Below are 19,950 nucleotides of genomic sequence, written 5' to 3' on the forward strand. Positions count from 1 at the left end.
TCCGCCCGGAGGGCGGGCATGTTTTGGCTCTCCTGCACAGCGGATTGCACCGCGCCGCACATCAATCACCCCCACGCGGCGCTCCGATTGGCCGGTGCCTCCAGCAGCACGCGCAGGAGCATTCTGGGAGCTGTAGTCGCCGCCGCCGCCCGCGCCTGCCCACGGGTCCGCGATAAGACGACAGCCCCCAAGATGCCCCGCGGGGCCCGGCGATGGTAAACAAGCGGCGCGGGACACGTGTACCGGCCCGGCCGCTGCCCTCCGCCCGCCCCCGCCCCGCGGCCCCGGTTCTCCCCCAGCAGCGCCGTGCGGAACCGGCCCGCGCTGCGCCCGAGGCACGGCGGCAGCGCAGAGGGCGAAGGAGGTTGCTAAAGGTCAGGGAGTGAGTCAGCAGCTGCGCTCGGCCTCCGCTGCGGCCTCGTCCCTCCCCTCTCTTTCATTGAAAAGACACTGGTGGGAGGTTAGGCCCAAAATACAAGCTGGGGTGGGAGGGAGAAAATAAATTAAATCCATGCAGGTTTATCAGTCCAGTAGTGTCTCCCAGACAGTCCCATACATTTATTGCCAAAATAACAGCGTGGTTTGGTTAAACATTATTATTCAGACATTTCCCCACTTACCCAGTAACTGGGAGATCAGAGAGACACAACTCCTCCGGAGACCACATCTTCATTACAGAATAGCTTCATTACTACACATGATATGATACAAAGCAAGTACACGCACAATTCAGAAATAGACAATATTTTAGAAACTGCTGGACAGTTATAATATTTTACAACTGTTGGGATTTTTCCAAGAAAAGCATTTCTTTCTTATCCTGTTGTCAGCATAATTCCAGAAGTGAGAACGTGTCTTAAATCCTGTCTCAGAATCTCTGCCGTAATTTGGTATCTGCAACAGTTCTGCCTTTCAGACATGCTAACATAGCTGTGCAGGAAAATAATAATAAAGAAAAAAAGTAGTTAACGCAAGTTAAACAGAAATGGTTCCCTGTTTGTTTAGTGGCCACTAGAGGGAATGCCGGGTTGTTGTTTCCACAGGCCTGCAAGGCCTTACAAGGGTAACACAATTAAAAAGAAAAAAAGGAAATTACACCAAAATTGTGCTTGGCATCACAACACACTTAGTCTGCAGATGTCGTTGGCACATCAGTTTGAGATTTGCCTTTTCCATGAAGTATTTGTTTGCCTGTTAGTAAAGTCATTGACAGCTGTAGGCACTGTTTGAAGACAGACATTACTCTGAAAAACACCCAGTATCTTCTGCAGTGTGAACTGGAAATTATTACTCTCTGTAAGCAAGCTTAGCTTTAAAAGTAGAAAAGCCAATGCCATGGAATTTAACTCAAAATCTTCTGTGCTTCATGATCAAACAAACCAACCCTTTACAGATCATTTTCCTAATTTGAAACCATGAGTTATTTTAAAAAGTAACTTGAGGAAAATAATCTTTAAAGTAATATTGAGATTCAAATATTAAATGACTAGACAGCTTATTATAATATCAGCTGTCTACCCCTCATCCCACAAACTCACATTTTCCCTATATTTACAATTCAGGCTTTTTCTAAATAACAGATACATCTTTATATAAGAAAGCTTTCATGGCACCCCCTCTCTAAAATACATTCTTTTAATAAATAGAAAGCTGGTAAACTAGGAACCATCTTTTTTACACCACTCCATGATAAAATGAATTTTAAGGCTGTGTTTCTTCCCCTTCTCTTTTGATCTCTCTCACACATCTAAACAGCCTTTAGGCTCTTTGGAGAGACATCTAAGCTTCCTGGGCTTTTAATGAGTTTCAGCACAGACCCTGCACCGCCAGATTGAGGTGGGGTAGAAGACCAGGGCATGCAGATGTCTCCATTCTGCAAACAGGCTTCTGTGCCTGTGGTACAGCCACTTGTGAGATAAAACTCAAAATGTACTCTTCTGAAAGCTCCCTCTGCCCCAGTGTAGAAGATGGAAATGGCAGAGGTCGGATCAAGCAGCTACAGAAGATAAAAAGTCCTGTCTCAAGTCCCATCTTTCTTCAGAAGTCTGTTGGCCTAAAGGACATGAATCTTGTTACGGAGCACATTTCTACCCTGCTATGTACTGTTTGGACCCAAAACAAAACAGCTTCACAGCTATTTGCTGTGGAGGTTCACAGTTCTCTACAAAAGCTTCATGCATGTGTGTTAGATATGAAGCCCAGTCTCTGAGATCCACTGGCCCAGATTCCAGACAGAGGTCTAGACAAGTAAATACCATTGCTGAATTAGAGCCTTGATATCACGCTGGAATCTGTGACATAGCACAAAAATATGAATCCTACCTAGGACTGAGATTAAAATCTTGTAAAGATAAGTGTCTGAACTGTTTTGAAATTCTAAAAAGAGACACGTAACAGCTTTCTTATTTTCAAATCTACCTCTCCTTTTCATACAGTAAGTTAACATTTACTCAGTGAGGATGTAAGTGAAAATAAGTAAAGGGACAGGTAGTCCATGCAGTAGATGACAGCAAGACACACAAAACTAGCAAAGGTTACTTACTAACCCCATTGGCTCAAGGCAAGTATGTATTATCTAAATTTCAGAATTAAGATTATGTCAATGCCATACTCTGCTCTGATGTCTGGTCTTTAATTAAATCATTACTCCCCCTCCACACACCCTACCTCACCTTACTCCATGCCCAAATGAATGAGTGCTCAGAGAATGAATCAATACTGTGTAACACAGGCACTCTTGGTAGCTTTGCTGATTCAGTTGCTTCTGCTGTTGTAAGAGGTAGAAAATAGGGTGGGAGATTGGGAAGTGTTAGTCTTGAGTTACCGTCACATTACAGGTGCCTACCAAGACGCACAAAACAAACAGGAGAGACTACAATTAGAAAATACTGATTTATTTGCATCTTAGCTACTTACCTCTTAAAATTGCCAGCCACAAAGTTAAGAAGCCACAAAGTAGATTTTAAAAATCAGTAATGTTTCAGTCAAAGTTGTATTAGTAAAATACATGTTACGTATTGGGTTTGTGCTTATCTCCACCTTTAATCCCTCCTGTCCTAAGTCAATCCTACCCTTATGTCACGGCTGTTACTGCTGACTCTCTGAAATACAGCATACCATTATTTTAATTCTGCTACAAGAGCTTTCACATCAGCATGTAGACATTCACCCTCAGTAATTAACTAAATACTCCCCCAAACATCAGAAGAACCCGCTCACCAGAGCTTCTACTCCTACCCAGGGTGGCAGCCTCTGTTCTGCAGCCATTCTGCCAGACCCTCACATAAGTTGTCTCCTCTCACAATGACCTGTGTATCTCCTAAAGCTATTTACTCATTCCCGCTTCCAATGGCCATTTGTGGCTAGCTGCAATGGTGGCTGACTCTGTCCACGTTCCTAATAACATCCTACCTCTGCACTTCATGTCCTTAATCTCCTCACAGAAGATGCTCTTGGGAATGAAGAGCAAAGGAACAGAAAACTTTTTGCCCCCAGGAAAGAAGTTTTCTCTTGAGTGCTAAAAGAGAAATTTCATTTGCCTCCTGCAGTGACTCAAACTGAGGAGAAATAGAATAAATACAGGCCAGAGATTATTTTTTTCCCTTCCAAGACAGGTCAGGAATTAATGAGAATTTTATTTCCTGTCATTATGGCACAGATTCCAGTTTTAGATAAACTTTTTTCACCTACAAGGATAGAGCAAGACTAAAATTCACAATAGTATTAGGAAAAAAATAAAGGCTTCATATATCACAAAAAACCCCAGAAGAATGATAAATAAAAAACTCCTCCATCCCAGCTCAAAGCTTGCAGAAAAACAAGTCAAGAAGAGATTACAGAAGAACTGTAGGTTTCCTCTATGCTGATTGGTAAATTAAAATGCCAGTGAGTGTTTCTGGGCACTGGACTACAATCATCTGTACTGCATATGATTCATTTTAGAATAGCCCTTGTACAATTTTTCCACAAGCCAATAGCTAATAATTTTCAGATATGGTTTAGGAACTACCGTAGCCCAAGAACTATTCTCAGCTGGCCATCTGTATATGGCCACCCCATATGGAAAGCTGGAAAAAAGCTTCCAAGACAGCTTATAAATTAACCCAGAGAAATACTGGAAAACGATATGAGTGTTGGTCATTCAGTGCCTCAGTACTAGCAAATAGTCTCAGGCACATAAAATTTCCTCTGATAGATATAGTCATACAGATGCAGCCAAAAACTAATGGTACAGTGAAGCTAAGGTTGCTTGAGATAGTCCCACCACCTGACCCCAAAAGGACAAAGCAAAAAAAATAATATAGAGTGTGGGAACCTAGAATGCAGAGAAATATTTCTGCTATAATAATAGAGCTGCTTGGTAAGTTGGATGGATTTTTCTAGATAAGACATTTATCAGAACTGAGTTTCCAGCATCTTCAGAGATGTGAGGGAGCAGGTCCCAAAGGCTCACTTTGCTGCCAGGAAATTAGTGATCCACAGAAACCTGCACAGAGCAGTATCCTCTCCCAAGACTTCATAGCTGCTCAGTTGAAATAATTCAATACCTTCAAAGAAGAAAGGACAAAGTATTCATATAATGAATGATGTTATTTTTAGGCTGTTCTTATTTACTTCAGTAAGAAAAGGTCGAGTCAGCAGATACTGTCACAATGATCTGGTAAAACCTAATGTTAGTTTTTCATATAGTCTTGATTGAGCAGCTTCTTTTATGCAGTAGTTTGGTCCTTGTCTTTTCCCTGTTCCCCCCTACACACATATCCCTCTACCAGTTCTCTGAAGAAACACAGCCCTGGCCATTGTATTCACACAGCCATGGCAATGCCAGAACTGCACTCCAACTCCTTTTGATTTGCCATCAGAGAAGGGACAGGGTTGGGACAAAGGGGATGAGGAAGGGCAAGTGGCTGCCCAGTCAACGAGGCCACTGTGTCCCAGCACAGACCCAGCCGGTCACTCCACTTGCCTTATATCCCCCTACTGCTATTGGCTCTTCACCTGGCTGCCAGGATAAAGATCATTTAGAGGGAAAGAGAGAAATGGTGTGAAGGAAGAGACAATGTTAAAATCTAATTTTTTTTGGGTTTTTTATACCCTACCAAGATTATTCAGCTTCCTTTTAGTCCATGAAGTGAGAGTATCCAGCCTGCTAAGCATCTTTCTGAGCCAAAAAGTAGATTAAGGACTTGGAAACAGCCTTGGTATATATCTGAAGGAAATACAACTCTCAGAACGATTTGAAAATGATTCTAAATTTTGTAAGACAGTCAACAGCACAGATCTGTACATACTCAGCATACAAAGAGGCAATTCCTCCCTGCAGTAATAGCTGAGAACTATAGACACAGGAAAGTATTTTAGAAACTTAAAAAATATACACCTGTAATCATCACATGTATGTTTGGATAAAAAGAGCTTTGAACTAACATAAAAACTTTGGCAAGAAGATGTAAGAATGTCCATGCTGTGGCAAATTGACTTCCAGCAAAGCACTTTGTTCAGCAAACGCTATCAGATGCAGAAAACATCTGAAAAAAAAGACAACTAAGAATTGCCAGGTCTGTGGAGGATGGCCAGAAGACACTGATTTTGCACATCTGGTAACTCTGATATTGAGTAAACAATAATTTTTGTCATGGCAAGTGTGCTATGGACTACAAAATGGCACAATCATGACAACTTATCACAGAGTCACCTTACAGAAAGCTTGAAGCACCAAACATTTCAAGCAAAACAAAACCGAATCACCAAAACCAAAACAAAACTAAACCCACCATTCCATCCAGCAAGGAGCAGAATAGTCTTTATTGAATAGAAAAGACAACACAAGGGAAGAAGATGGAGCGATAGTGGTTTAGGCTGTAAATGGTTTCACAATACTCTTCAGAGGTTTGCCTCAAGACTTCCACAGCTGGTCACTTCTGGTCCTTAAACAGGAGATCCAGAAGGGAATGACTTCGTATGTGTTTATTTCAGATTAATTTGCATTAAATCTCATGGAGCACAATGTCATTTGACATTTAAAAAGTCATCAGCAGTAGGATCAAGGAATCTTGCTCACCTCAGGGTGTCTTGTGATCAAATTCAGGGCTGCAATCAGATTTTTTTTCCCCATGGTTAAGGCATTTATAAACAACCATTTATTGCCATGTCGATTCTCTTCTGGTTAGTAAAACGTGTGAACCCGTGAATGCCTCTCATACAGGATTTCTCTCAGGATTTTCTGTCCTCACTCAGTGGAGCATATTTTCAACAAACTCAACAAAAATCTTTAATAACAGAAGCCTCAGGTAACTTAAGCATGGACACAGAGTCTAATAAGGTAAATCTGATACTGTGTTGTTTAAAATTATTAGAATTGTTTACTTTTTATTGAAAGGTCTGTAAAAAAAAAATCAGTAACTTGGTATGATTTCATTCTTGGGATGAACACTCACCACATTCATGACATGAAGCCTGGCACATTTGAAATGTACATATGAAGAGATCCAGGAGAAATCCTGGATATAATGATTGATATAATGAAGGATATAATGATTTGGATGAAACGTAAAAAGTGATAACTTGTTACTGTTGGTTAAGCTCCCCTGAATTTACCAACAAAGAAAGCTCCAGAAATCATCCAGTGCCCAAGAGCAACACAATAAAGCTGTATTTTGGGAATCAGAAAATCCAAAGTCTCTGATTGTCCTATATTTGTTACTCCACAGCTTTTTCCCAGCTATAAACTACAAGCAAATCATCAAATAGTTATGACAATTACTGCATCAACATGTTGCCTGTTCTGAGTAGACAGAGCATTCACAATGTCATTTATGAAAATCAGCATGAAAGTGTTAAGAATTATGATTTTTTTAATAAACTAATATAAATAGGTCACTTGTAACTTTATGGTAATAGAATTAAAAGACAACAACAATATCAATAAACATAGATTTTTATATATAAAAGTGTTGTTTATTGTAAGGAAACTTTAAATAGAACCAGCAATATTGAAAATATCATGACTGGCATTTATGGCCTTGATTGTAGTTTACTGCCATACAAGTAATTTCTAGCATTTTTCTTAATCACATCAAGCCAGTGCAAAATATAGGTAGCTTTTAGAGATTAGCGTACAGAATGACAAGAGTGTAGATTTTGGTTACCTGATATTTCCTTCTAGTATAACAGGCTTCTCTTTTTTCCATAAATCAAAAGTACAAAGGCAAGTTATCGTATGTGCAATTATTCATACCAGGTTTCTAGGTAAAAAAAAATTACATTTATAAATTTTGCTCAGATTTTATTTTGTTAGGAATCTGACTTATAATTTATACCATACTATATGATATAAATTATATACTGTTATCATATTATATAATCATGATTTCATATACAGGTATGATTATATAAATTGTCAGAACGTATCACTAACTGTAGCATAATGATTACATCAACATACACAAATATATGGCATTAGAAAAGTCATTATCTAAGAAGGAAAGATGTTATAGTTCAGGTGTTTGAACCAGGGCACAAGCAGCCTTCCTACAACTCTTGCAGTGTCATTTTGGCAGCACTGCCCATCGCCAGTATGTGCACTGGCTGTCCATGAACATCAACAGACAGGTCAGTAAGCAGGATTGAACTGGACTGTGCCTGAAATTCCCAGTCACAGAGCCTCGTAAGCAGTGAGCCCTGTGCTCCTAATTAAGATGATACTCTCTCTCCTCAGTCTCAGAAGGTATCCCATGCTATTATGGCTGAACATGTTATTTCATGATGACCTACAGGTTTTTGAAAGCAAGACATGTTAGCTTTAACAATGACAGATGTGTGCAAAGCTTTGGAAGTACTGATCTTTCAAATTAAAAATATTTTTGCACTTCCTGTTAAGGATTTTCAAGGACAAGCTTAGTTTAGCATGGCTTTTGATATCAATCACTTCAGTAATTGACTCTGATAGCTAAGATTAGACTGCAAGAAGAGAGATATACAGAGATCATTTCACTTGAAACAGATTTAACAATAAAAAAGGTGAGATGCAAAAAAAAATTAACTAGAGAACAAGCATAAATAGAGAAGACAAAATGCATAAATATAAAACAAGGGAGAAGGAAAACAATATAGATTATGTATGATTAGGTAGAACATGACAATGACCCATGCCTTTGCTTTGAAAGCATTAAGGTTAATTTGTCAGCTGTCCTCACTCATGTACAGAATTCATGTAACTAATAAAAATGCAGTTTATTGCAAAAATATACAAGTCCTCTAAATTGCATAAGATATTACAATGTCGTGCTGAAACATGACATATTAAACAAAGAGGACTTTAAAACAAATTACAAAATGTTAAAAATCAGATTTGGGTCATGAGCGTTACACAAAACGCATTGTCATGCTTTATCTTATGATTAATCTTGTGATTCACTACATCTGTGATAAATGCAACATAAAATCATGACAACTGCAATAGTCAAAAAGTAATATCTACTGTATATCTTCTGTATTAATACATATAAACACTTTGTGTGCACTAATACTTTCAACATATCACATTCAAACTAACAGTCTTTCCAGAAAAGATGTAACCTTTTTGAAGAACAGAAGCTGGTTTAACAAGTTCATCACATGTGGGTTTTTTTTTTTAAATCTATTCTTTAAGGAAATGCTGTGTTAAAGGACTTGATTTTCAAAGGTGCTGTGCTACTACAGGTCGCCCTTATATCAGATGGAACCATCAATTCTAAGCACTTTTAAAAATCAAGCCCTCCATTTATTGAATTGCTATTTTCTTTACTATTTCTCCACTGTAATAAGTAAAAAAACAAACAAACAAAACCAAAAGAACGACCCAACCAAAACCAAACCAAACCAAAAAACCCCAATCCCATTCTTAAAATCACAGAAAATGCTTGGCATCTATAGGAAGAGAGACAATTTCTCAGTGGACTAACCACTACTGTGCTATATTCTCATAACAGATCTTGTTGCTCCAATGTTTAGTTCATGCACTGGTATCGGCAATGTCCATGTTTGTTCCAAACAGAGCAACTAGCTGCTCTTCATAGTTTGCAATGTTTCTTTTCAGAATTTCCATACAAGGTCCCAAAAGCCTTTCAAATGCCTGAACATCCATAACTAAGATAAAAAGGGAGAGAAAGAGAAAGAATATGATGTGCTCATCAGTTACAGACACTAATCCTAGTATTTATGATATTCCAATTTAAGATTTTAAATGACAACATATACTACTGAGGCATATACATTGTTTGCACAGAAAGGAACCACTTACCTTAGCAAAACCAAGATCAACCACCACATTGCTGTCTTGAAACTTCATAAATAAACTTGAACTTTCTCTGTTCCTTGTTTTGAAAGTATTTTCATAGTAAGATTTATGTTACCCAAAAGCTGGTGAAGAAGTCTGAAGGGGCCTGGATTCCTCCATAGAATAAAGTTTTAAAACCCATGAGATTTCAAAAAGCCACGTCCTTACGTGATGTTGTTGGCTCTATTTGGGTTCTAACAGCCTATTTCCTTGCTCTTTTTATTTGCTTCCACCCAAAGTAAAAATGGTAATGAATACTCATTTTCCCAGCAAATGAGCAAAAAGTTGAAAACAGTAATTCACATGCACTGTCAGTGCATGGCCAACCAGAGTATTTTCTTTATCTGATCACATAATGTGATCCTCTATAGTTCCAGCCAATAGGCCAGGGAGGAAACTTCATATACTTCCAACCTGCTGGCCTGTAATCTCTTGTCTCCCGAGAAATGTTCAAGATGTCTGCTGTTTGGGAAGTACCGGAGATCTTTGTTATTCATCCATAATGGATAATAACATTCTTCCTCACCACTGCCTCTTATTCTTTCCCATGTGTCTTATCTTTGATCTCTATTGCCTGATCATCTCAGTGTGTTTGGAGTTAAGATTTATTTTAAAAAAATAGAGAAACTTTTTGGTCACTGGCTTGGTCATCAAATTGTTATGCAGGAATGCCAAATCTATTTTGCAGTTTACAGTTTTCCCGTAATTAGGAGCTAAACATCCGACCATGAAAAACAATGGATGCAAAGGGTTGTCTATGAACACAACTCCTACAGTCTTCACTCTTCCTGTGCCTGAGACTACAGTGTGATGGGATGACTAAATTAACAGCTGGTGAAGACAAAAGAATTTGTTAAAAGCTTAAGTCATGGGGATAAAAAGGCACAGGATTTTTAACAGAATTATTTCTTAGATGAGTCAGTCTACTAAGAAAAGAAACACCTCACCTTTCTGCAGAGTATTAGACATTTATCTGATAGTTATAAGTGGTTTGCAGCAATACTCTGTACTGTCCTAAAACAATGTTTACTTCCATACAATTAGAGAAATGTTAGAGAAATGTTGTGTAATAGTATTTATCAATTGCAAGTAAGTTTTGCAGGTAAGTAATGCAAATAGTAATGCACAATAATAGGTGATTACTGAAACAACCTTAAATCTTATATTCTGGAGAAAGACAGAGTCACAATAGAAACAACCAAACAGATTATGTGTCATTTTATATTATATATAAAATAATATTGAATAATACCTAAACATTTGACAGTGCCAAGAGCAAAAGCAGAAGCAGCTCGGGGTTTGTTGGTTACAAGAGCAAGTTCTCCAAAATACTGTCCTCTTGAGCATCGAGCTATTTCTACTGCTCCATTCTCTTCTAGATCTTGTTTACCCTGAAATACCATGTAAAAAAAGAAAGAGAAAGAAAGAGTATGAGAGGAGAAATTTGCCGAACTCAGGATTTTAGTGACAATGGTAAAAAAAAAGGTTGTTTTAGGGATGCTTACCTTCCTTGTCATTATAATCCTTACTTCTCCAGATTCCACAATAAAGAAAGAATCGGCCAAGTCACCCTGCACAAGAAAAAAAATAAAGTGAGTAAAAAAAGTGTAAAATTTCCTTTTAGTTTCATGGTAGCATCATAATATTTGCAACCAGTGCCTTGAAGCTCCTCTTTTTGATACCTGTTGCAAAAGAAACCACTTTTAAATTGAAAACGATACTCTAGACACATAGCAATCAAAACATCTATACAGAACTGTCAGCAAGGCCTTTTTATGAAAAGACATAGCTGACTGTGCCTTACACAAAAAGCAGAGAAAACCAACGTTGTGGAAGATTTTTAGGATCCTTACGACTATTTATCCACTTCTGTGTTCCTCCCAAATTATTTTCCTTACCAAGTTTCCAATATAAAAAGCCTCAGGGGCTGTGTGATATCCACTAAATATTCTGGGGCAAGACAATCACAATTGCCTATCCTGAAGAGTTTCTTCTTGAAAAGGTTACCATATTTTAACAACAAGACCAAGGTGAGTCTTCAGTGCTCCTCATTGGAAGCATACTTACAAAGTTTGAATTTCTAAGTATACTAAAAATGTTGACTCCTTTATTTATGCCAACAAAGAGGGTTGTTCTTGAAAGTATCGTAAGTGAAAAGTGAGCTTTTGAAACAAAATAGCCACCTCTTACATTTAAGATTCATTGATTTAATGTGAGAAAGAAAAATAGGGTTTGAAAGTATGCATTGTCTATAAATAACATGATTATTGTTAACTATTATGAAAGAAAAACTAAAACTAGGAAGAAACTGTACCTGAGCAATGATTTGTTCTCCATCTTTGTACACTTTGGTACCGATCACATCAACCACTTTTAAACGCTCAGATACCTTCATTTAAAAAAAGAAAATGTAAGAAATATTTGGTTAACATTATGATAGCATATATTTAGAAAGCCCTTTCGTATTTCTTTCCATGAATCTTTATTTTCCTGGTTTGATTACAATTAAAAAAAGAACTGCTGAATAGTGTTCCAGAGGGTATATTACATATTTAACAGCTATTCTGATATGCTTCTATTTTTGTAAGAAGCCTTCAAAAATTATGTTCAGAAAAGCATGCATGTAAAAATATATGTAAAAATATAGCTGATAAAATATTTTTAAATTCCCCAAGTCATTGTTTAATTTTATTGGCTAATATCTCGTAAAACTAAGTTTAGGGAAACTGAAAGTAAAGTTAATTTAGGTTTTAAAATACAATACGAATAATAATTATTTATCCTAAATTAAAAAAAAAATTTAAATGTCCTTTTCCAAAAAAAAGTATGCAAACTTTTAATGTGCAGACACTTCCAATGCCAAATTTAAAGTCTTCAAAAGCAGAATCTTATCAGGTAGGTCCAATACAACCATTAAAATAATGCAGTAAAAATCTTACTTCTAAAGATTTAAGGAATGGCAATGACTCAATAAAACTTTCATACATTCTTCTCTTTTTGGCATTATTTTTTACAATGATTCTTCGGAATGTTACCCTATCCTGTAAACACAAAGAGAAAAAGAGAGTTTACTAACTGAAAATATGTGCTAGAAAATACTTCAGACCTGGCTGAATATGATCAAATTACCCAGTTTTAGTCATCCAGTGTAGCTGTCAACCTGACTGGTCTCTCCCTACAGTCAGTTGAGAAAGATTCCTCTAGAGGTCAATCAAGAGCTGCTAAAGTTAAGCTCCTGATGTGATCACACTATGAAAATCTCTGCCGAGAGTACATACTGAGTTCACGCACAGAGGATAGAGTTTACAGCAGTGAACACTGAGTGGGCAATTTAGGATATTTAAGAAATCCTCAATATTTAGATGTTTAATTTACAAACTTAATTCATTATCCTGAGGTCCCATACAATCACAAATTGGTATGTACTCAAAGAGGCTTTTAGGTTTTTATATAAACAAAACCAAAATACATGAATCTGGGTCTTAGGTCACAGTCCACTTTCTGCTATTTCAGCACAACAAGACTCACTGCTGCCCTAAACAGCCAACTGAACATTCCTTAGGATTTGGCCATGCAAGTGAACCAGACAGATGGAAAAACTACACACATGGTGTTTTCTTCTCTTAACTTTGTGTGGCTGTGCCCTGGTGACAGGCAGAGGGGAAATGCATTGCAAGCCTTCACTGCTACAGTGGGCACTTACTGGCTAACACAATCCAATCCAATTTAAAGCCATTCTTACAGTTTCCTAAACAATCCCAAAAGTCACATGGATTAAGCTGGTGAAAAAACATGCTTCATTTCAATCCTGAGGTCAGTCATTGGATCAATATGTATATCTTGAAGATGATGGCCATCCCAGTTCTACTTTTGTGGTAAATTAGCTTACTCTTGTCAAAGATCCAGGTAGTATAACACTAGTAAATAACCTCATATTGGAATTTTACTCTGGAAACAAAGGCATTTCCAATCAAGACGTGGGGAAAAAAATTAATATGCAATTATCAAATGGTTTTCAATTTGGGAAATTATAATTAATTTTTTTTTTTTTTTTTTTTTAAAGTCAGTATTTTATTAATCCTCAGATTTGCATCTGTGGATTCTGGAAAAAGATAGCATTTTGTTGGGATTTCTCAGGATTTCTAGAATTAAACTTTCTGAAATTATAATTTCTTTTTTTTTTTTTTTTTACTGCTTATATATAGCATGCCAGTGAAATCTATATAGAATGTATTTTTTAAAAGATAGCTTAAAAGAAGCACTCTACTTACCAAACCCCAGATGGAACCAGGAGAGGTAGCTATAATTGTAGCTGCTCTGGGTGTATTGTACATTAAGGCCAACTCACCAAAACATCCTCGATTATCATAGGTTCCGACACACCTCCCAACACCATCACACTTTACATAAATATCATATGTACCTCTGTTAATAAAATATATAAATACCATGAGTTGAATCCAGCCTGGCCTTTGCTAAGCAGCCTCTCACGATATTTTTTATACTGTGAATTCCAAAGATAAAGCATTTGAAATATATACGTTTGCTGGCTTAAATGGTATTAAATACCTTGTAAAGACATCTCAATGACTTCTATAAAGAATAAATAATATAAATAATCCTCTTTATGGGGAAGGAAAGGGTTATTAGTTTTTACATTAACTCAGTTTAAAGATAGAATGGATGTACAGTGATCTATCACTAGAACTTATTAAAAATTAAGATCTAACTTAGTATCTGTTTCTTAATTTCATTTTAACCACACTAAATACAAATGTCACAAGTCTTTGCAAAAATTGCTATGATAGGATCACTGAAATAATTATACAAGTTATTTAATATTTTAAATATTTTAAAGTAGTAATTTCTAATGAAACAACACAGATGTAGGAAACAGAAGGAATGTATCTGAGGAGCAACATAAGATCATGAAATAAATATATGCATTTTTCTAATATATTGTGCATTTCTTCTCGCCATCGTTAATTTAATAGCTTTATTTTTTTTTTGCTTTGGGAATGCAGAAAAATCTGGTATCTTGTAAAACATCAAGTTGCCATGCCCATTGATGCTGAGCCATCATTTTCTTCAGTGGTGAATATTTGTACGGTATGCACTGATAAATCCTGTGAATGTAATGCAAAAATCTGTGTACTTATTTCATTGATAGGGGACACAGAGGTGATAACCCTACACCTAAAAATCACAAGGCTGACAGAATATTGTAAAGTCCCTGCAGCCTTTTGGGTAAGAGATGACAAACTGTAACCTCAGAAGGCTGAAAAATATTGTCTTTCCAGCACAGAATCCTGACACACTTTTATGATCATCTGATTTAATATTTCAGTTAGAAGGGTCCTACAACAATAATTTTGTCCACCTACCTGACCACTTCAGGACTGCCCAAAAATTAAAGACTGTTATTAAAAGAATTGTCCCAATGCCCCTTAAACACTGACAGGCTTGGGGCATCGACCTCCTCTCTAGGAGGCTTTTTCCAGTGCTTGACCTCATTTGGTAAAGAAATGCTTCCTAATGTCAAATCTAAACTTCTCCTGGCACAGCTTTGAACCATTCCCATGAGTCCTGTCACTGGATACCAAGAGGAAAGCTGTAATGTAAGTGTTAAATACAACTTTATAGAATACAGACTTTTCTCAATGGAATTTTGCATAATACTTTGTGTTATAATAAGACACAGCAATTCACCTGTCAATGACGTAGAAGTTGTCACCATCATCCCCTTGATCAATTACATGTTCCCCTCCTTCAACCATCTTTTCAAACATTGCATCCAACACCTGAGACATCTGTTCCTGTTTAAAAGAACACAAAGACAAGAAATTATCTGCTTTTAAAATTTTACTCTTCAAATTAACTAACTGGCCAGCTTCCCAATATGCAGATAAAAAATGTTAATGGTGGAAAATATTCATGCTACAGAAATGCGTGGATCAATAATAGAAAGACAGCTCTATTTAGTATTCAGTGTTAGGTTTTCCTCTTCCAGTGTTCAGAGCACAGCTTCCCACTTGTCACTGCAAATGATAAAATAGATCTTCCTTGCAACGTAAATTGCTCATGACCATCCAAAGACAGAATTTCACCCTTCACAAGTGAGTAACGTTATACCCTTGAAAAAAAACCTGTATCCATTATTCTAAATGATACATTTACCCGATTTTGTCTTTAGAACTTCCTTATAGAATTTAGTTTCAAAATAATTGTGAAGTATTTTGAAAGTCTAAGTTTACAATGCCTGCAGAATGTTGGGCCAGATGCAACTATAAAGGTCTGCAGTGCTTTGGCTGAGTAAGCAAATGCTGGACTCGTTGGGAAGTAGGAATTTACACACAGCTACAAAACTACTTTGTTGAGAGAGAAATGTTAACAGACTAACCAAATGTGATCATTTTAATTATGACTGTCTAATAACAAAAACAAAGCATTAATTACTTAATTTGTCTTATTTAATGTAAATCTCCTAAAACTTGACTATTCACATCTAGAAAAAACAAACACAGCTCATTGTGGATTAAGAATCCTAAAAAGATAAATTAAAAATTTAAATTTTATTTTTGGTTTATTCTGTAATATGCCTAGAATTCTATACTCTACTTCTTGAAACTTATTAAGTATGTATCATACTGAAACAGGCAGATTCTAGTGAAAACCATGGTAGAAAAAGCCTGTAAATTTGCATTTTGCAGAGGTTTGGTTCACAGCATTTCCAGCCACTGAAAGATGGATGGCATTTGCCTTTCCAAAGAACACCAGCCTAAGTCAGTCCTCTAGAATCCTCCTGCAGCCCCTGGACAGAGATAACCATACAAGATAGTTCAGAATACTTCTCTAGAAATTTCCCTTTCTTTCCTCTGAGGATAGAGAGATCTACTGTACCTCCCAGTTACACACAATTTTTAGACAGATAAATTAGGTGTAATGAATTCCATCCTTATGCTGTTGAATTTTTTACTTACTGAAAGCTTTTAAAAATACCAGCAGTACCATGTTACCCAAGCCTTTTTGAAAAATGGAAGCTGAATACAAGTTTTCCTTCACAGAGTTGGCTGTGTGTGGGCACAAAGAACAACAGAATGGCAGTATCCATCTTTAGTGCAGTTGATCATGGTAAAGTACAGGGAGACATCAGGCAGCCCTCCTGGCCAGCAGGCCAGCAAAGGATCATTTAACTATGTCTCTGTTCAGTACCTTTGTTAGTATAGACAGGTATGTATTTGAAAAAAGATGGATCATTTCAGATATCAGTGAATGTGTTATAGTTCATTTCAGAGAAAGAAAAGTGTGAGTGGGTGCCATTGGGAGAGACTGAAAATCATGTACAGGAGTTGCCTTTTAAAAACTTCCATGCTTAAATGAATAGGTAACATTACTTCATTCTTTTCAGTCCTCTCTATGTAAACGAGAAGAAATTCCTACAGAATCTGCAAAACTGACCCAATGTCAGCTTGTTGTCTGAAGCACTTGAAGCAGCACCTTCCCTTCCTCTGGCTTTACACCTGAATTGGCAAAGTGGCTCCCCAACCAACAGCCCTTGTCTGCCTTTTGACAAGTGAGAACATACAGAATACTCCACACTTCATGGGAGGCTAGAGGCCACGTTATCATCTAAGTGCAAGCAATGCAAGAAAAATGGATTATATGGGCATTGAACCCTAGAAATTAAAATACTTCCAAGATACCTTGGGAAAAAAGGTTAAACCAAAAAGACAGTTATTTCCAGCAATGGAGGAATAACACATATAGTTAAAATCTTTATTCAGTGTGCTTCATCTTGGATTTCTGGTTAAAACATTTTCAATCTCATAACTATGAATCCAGCTCACCAAACCACAACTTTTCCAGTATGTAAATCTACAATTTTTTAATGCAACTGAGTAGAATTCGCAAATCCAATTCCCTTTTAAAAATGTTTAAAACATGAAGATATTTAATACATCTGAGAGCAGTCTAGTAACTGCTGAAGCATTGCATATGAATTTTAACTTCCTAAATAAACTGCAACTAACTTAAAGGCAAGTGGTCCCTTTCCTAAAATTTTCCACTTTAAATTAAGACAGAGCAGACTGCAGTAACCAAACCAGGAACATGGTTTTTGCTTTTACAATGAGAATTACATAACTTGCTTGCCCAGTTTGCTCTATGTGAATCCTCTTGAATCTCTGCCAGACTGAGGCTCAATTTACTGGCACCCTCTGTTGTTACTTTGAAAAGATAAAGATAGGTAATTTTAGAATTAAAAAGCAGATCTGTTTTATAAACAGAATTAATTCTAGTATTTTGTAAAATGGTGCAGTCTAAATGCTTTTTTTCCTTAAAGCAGTTCTACCTTCAAAAATACATGTAAAATGAAAACAGGATGGGGGGTTTTTGTGACTGACTGGCCTGTAGTTCCCTGGGTCCTTTTCACTTCCTTTTTAAAAAATGGGAATTATATTTCCCTGTTTCAAATCACTGGACTGCCATGACTTCTCAAATAAGATGGGTAGTGGCTTAGCCACATCCTTAGAAAGTTCCCTCAAGACCCATGGGCATATCTCGTCAGGTCCCATGGACCTGTGCTCCTTCAGTCACCTGAGATGTTCTTGAACTCAGCTGGGGTTGTTCTACAGTGGTGGCTCTTCATTCTCCCCATGCCTGCTTTCACCTTCTGCAGCTTGGGCAGTGTGGCTGCAGCACTTGCTGGTGAAGACTGAGGCAAAAAAGTTGTAGAGTACCCGAGCCTTCTCCATGTCCTGAGTAACCAGGTCTCCCACACCCTTCCTGAGAGGACCCACATTTTTCCTAGTCTGTTTTTTATCACTGACATATCTAAAGAAGCTTTTTTTATTACCCTTGATGTCCTTGGCGAGATTTACTTCTGTCCATGCTTTAATTAACTTCCTAACAGTCCACATAACATCTCTTCCTGCTGCCTCCTCTGTCGCTTGGAGAAGGACATTAACATCAATGCATTCCAAGATTGCCCGTGCCCTGCTGTATTTTCCCTCTGACAGATGTTGGGAGTGGTTGAAGGGCCCCCATGAGGACCAGGAGCTGTGAATGTGAGGCTGCTCCAATCTGTCTGTAGAGAACCTCCTGCTCAGTTTTCCTGGTTGGGCAGCTGTAGAAGACCCCCACTATAATGTCACCTGTCCCTGCCCTCCCTTTAACGCTGACCCATAGGCTCCCTGTCAGCTCCTCATCCATCCCCAGGTGGAACTACATGCACTCCAGCTGGTCATTGATGTAGAGGGCAACACCACCTACTTGTCTCCTCTTCCTGTCCTTCCTAAAGATCCTGTATCCTTCCATCTCAGTGGAGTCATGGGAATTGTCCCACCATGCTCCTGTGATGCCAGTAAGTCCTGCATTAGTAAGGTGTGTGCAAGCCTGTTGCATTGCCATTCCATATTGGAAATGCACAGAATTTTGTACACATTTACAATTGCTTACAAAAGGCAGGATGAGATTTAGAAGAAAAAAGCCCCAGACAGGAATGATAAATGGTTTACCAAGGACATTCCCCTGACACAGTGTGTGATTCCATCCCTCTTGCCAGGTCAAGTGAAAAGCTACAACTAAACACTCACAACTCTCCTCTCATAGACTTTGTATCACAAAGTACTGTCCTCCAGATGCATGTTGCTGCGTTTGAAAACAGTATGTTAACGTCAATTTCTCTCAAGTCAACAAAACAAACATGGCAATCCCAGCTCAACACAATTCCTTGTCAACAATTAGATAATAGATGTTAAGTATAATTGAGATTATATTTAGTACACATCTCACACAGATTAAAAATCCAGTCAGTTGTATGTCCTTGCAAGACAGCTTTTATTCAAGAGAGCTGGTAGACCATGGCATGTCCTTCCCAAATGCCAAAGGCTCTTTTAACTGCCAAACTACCAAGTGCTTTGCTACTGCTGTGCCAGGTATGTGTCTTCTTAATATCAGTTTAAAAATTTACTGTGAGCTGTTTTGTAAAAGGAAAAAGGATAAAGTTCTCCATACTAAACTCAAACACTGGGGTTTCCAAGAAGCATCAATGTTTAAACTGCTGATATAAATGTTTGTTGTTTGACAAAGTACTACCTGAATCAATCAAGGCACTGTAGATAAAATGGAAAGCAGGGCGTGATCATCACTGGCAGTCATGACAATGACAAATGCAGAAAGTAACTTCTGAAAATTTTCTTTCCTGACTTTTAGAAAAGGTATTCAGAGGACAGAAGGCATAGCTACATTTTTACAATTAAAATGATGTGGCATCTAACAGCAAACTGAGCCAATCCTAATCTGGCATTTGACAGGAGCTGGTAAAATCCAGCTATCAAGCTGTGTGCATTAAATCTCTAAAGTAATGGATGGTATGTTGGGATTATATATGCTTGGGAATCCCACAAAAGAGTGAGTGTGCTGCTGGAGTGCTCCCTGGTAGACAGGAAACCTCAGTTAATTTCCTTTTTAGATCCAAGACAGCCTGCACAATCCAGGGGGCAGAAGACTTGTTGCACTTTAGCAAAATAGTAGCAACAAGACTTGCTTGTCTCATATGTAAAAACATTCTGAGACACAGCTGTAAGATTATCATGTGAACAAAGTGAATCGACAGTTCTTCTATTGTCCCTGAG

The 19,950-nt window shown here is 37.6% G+C and overlaps 1 protein-coding gene across 1 annotated transcript in view; it reads right to left on the bottom strand.

Moving 5' to 3' along the window:
• Positions 1-5,781: 5,781 nt before the first annotated feature.
• PRKAR2B (protein kinase cAMP-dependent type II regulatory subunit beta) overlaps positions 5,782-19,950 on the bottom strand; it is an 83,029-nt gene continuing 68,860 nt past the window's right edge. Inside the window, exons 5-11 of the mRNA XM_032106440.1 lie at positions 15,026-15,132; positions 13,588-13,741; positions 12,256-12,357; positions 11,631-11,705; positions 10,822-10,887; positions 10,569-10,707; positions 5,782-9,126 (exon numbers count right to left, since the gene is read on the bottom strand). Of these exons, the coding sequence (XP_031962331.1) occupies positions 8,993-9,126; positions 10,569-10,707; positions 10,822-10,887; positions 11,631-11,705; positions 12,256-12,357; positions 13,588-13,741; positions 15,026-15,132 (777 nt within the window). The 3' untranslated portion in view covers positions 5,782-8,992. The remainder of the gene's footprint in view (positions 9,127-10,568; positions 10,708-10,821; positions 10,888-11,630; positions 11,706-12,255; positions 12,358-13,587; positions 13,742-15,025; positions 15,133-19,950) is intronic.

Source organism: Corvus moneduloides, chromosome 4 (genome assembly GCF_009650955.1).
Source record: "Corvus moneduloides isolate bCorMon1 chromosome 4, bCorMon1.pri, whole genome shotgun sequence".
Lineage (NCBI taxonomy): Eukaryota > Metazoa > Chordata > Aves > Passeriformes > Corvidae > Corvus > Corvus moneduloides.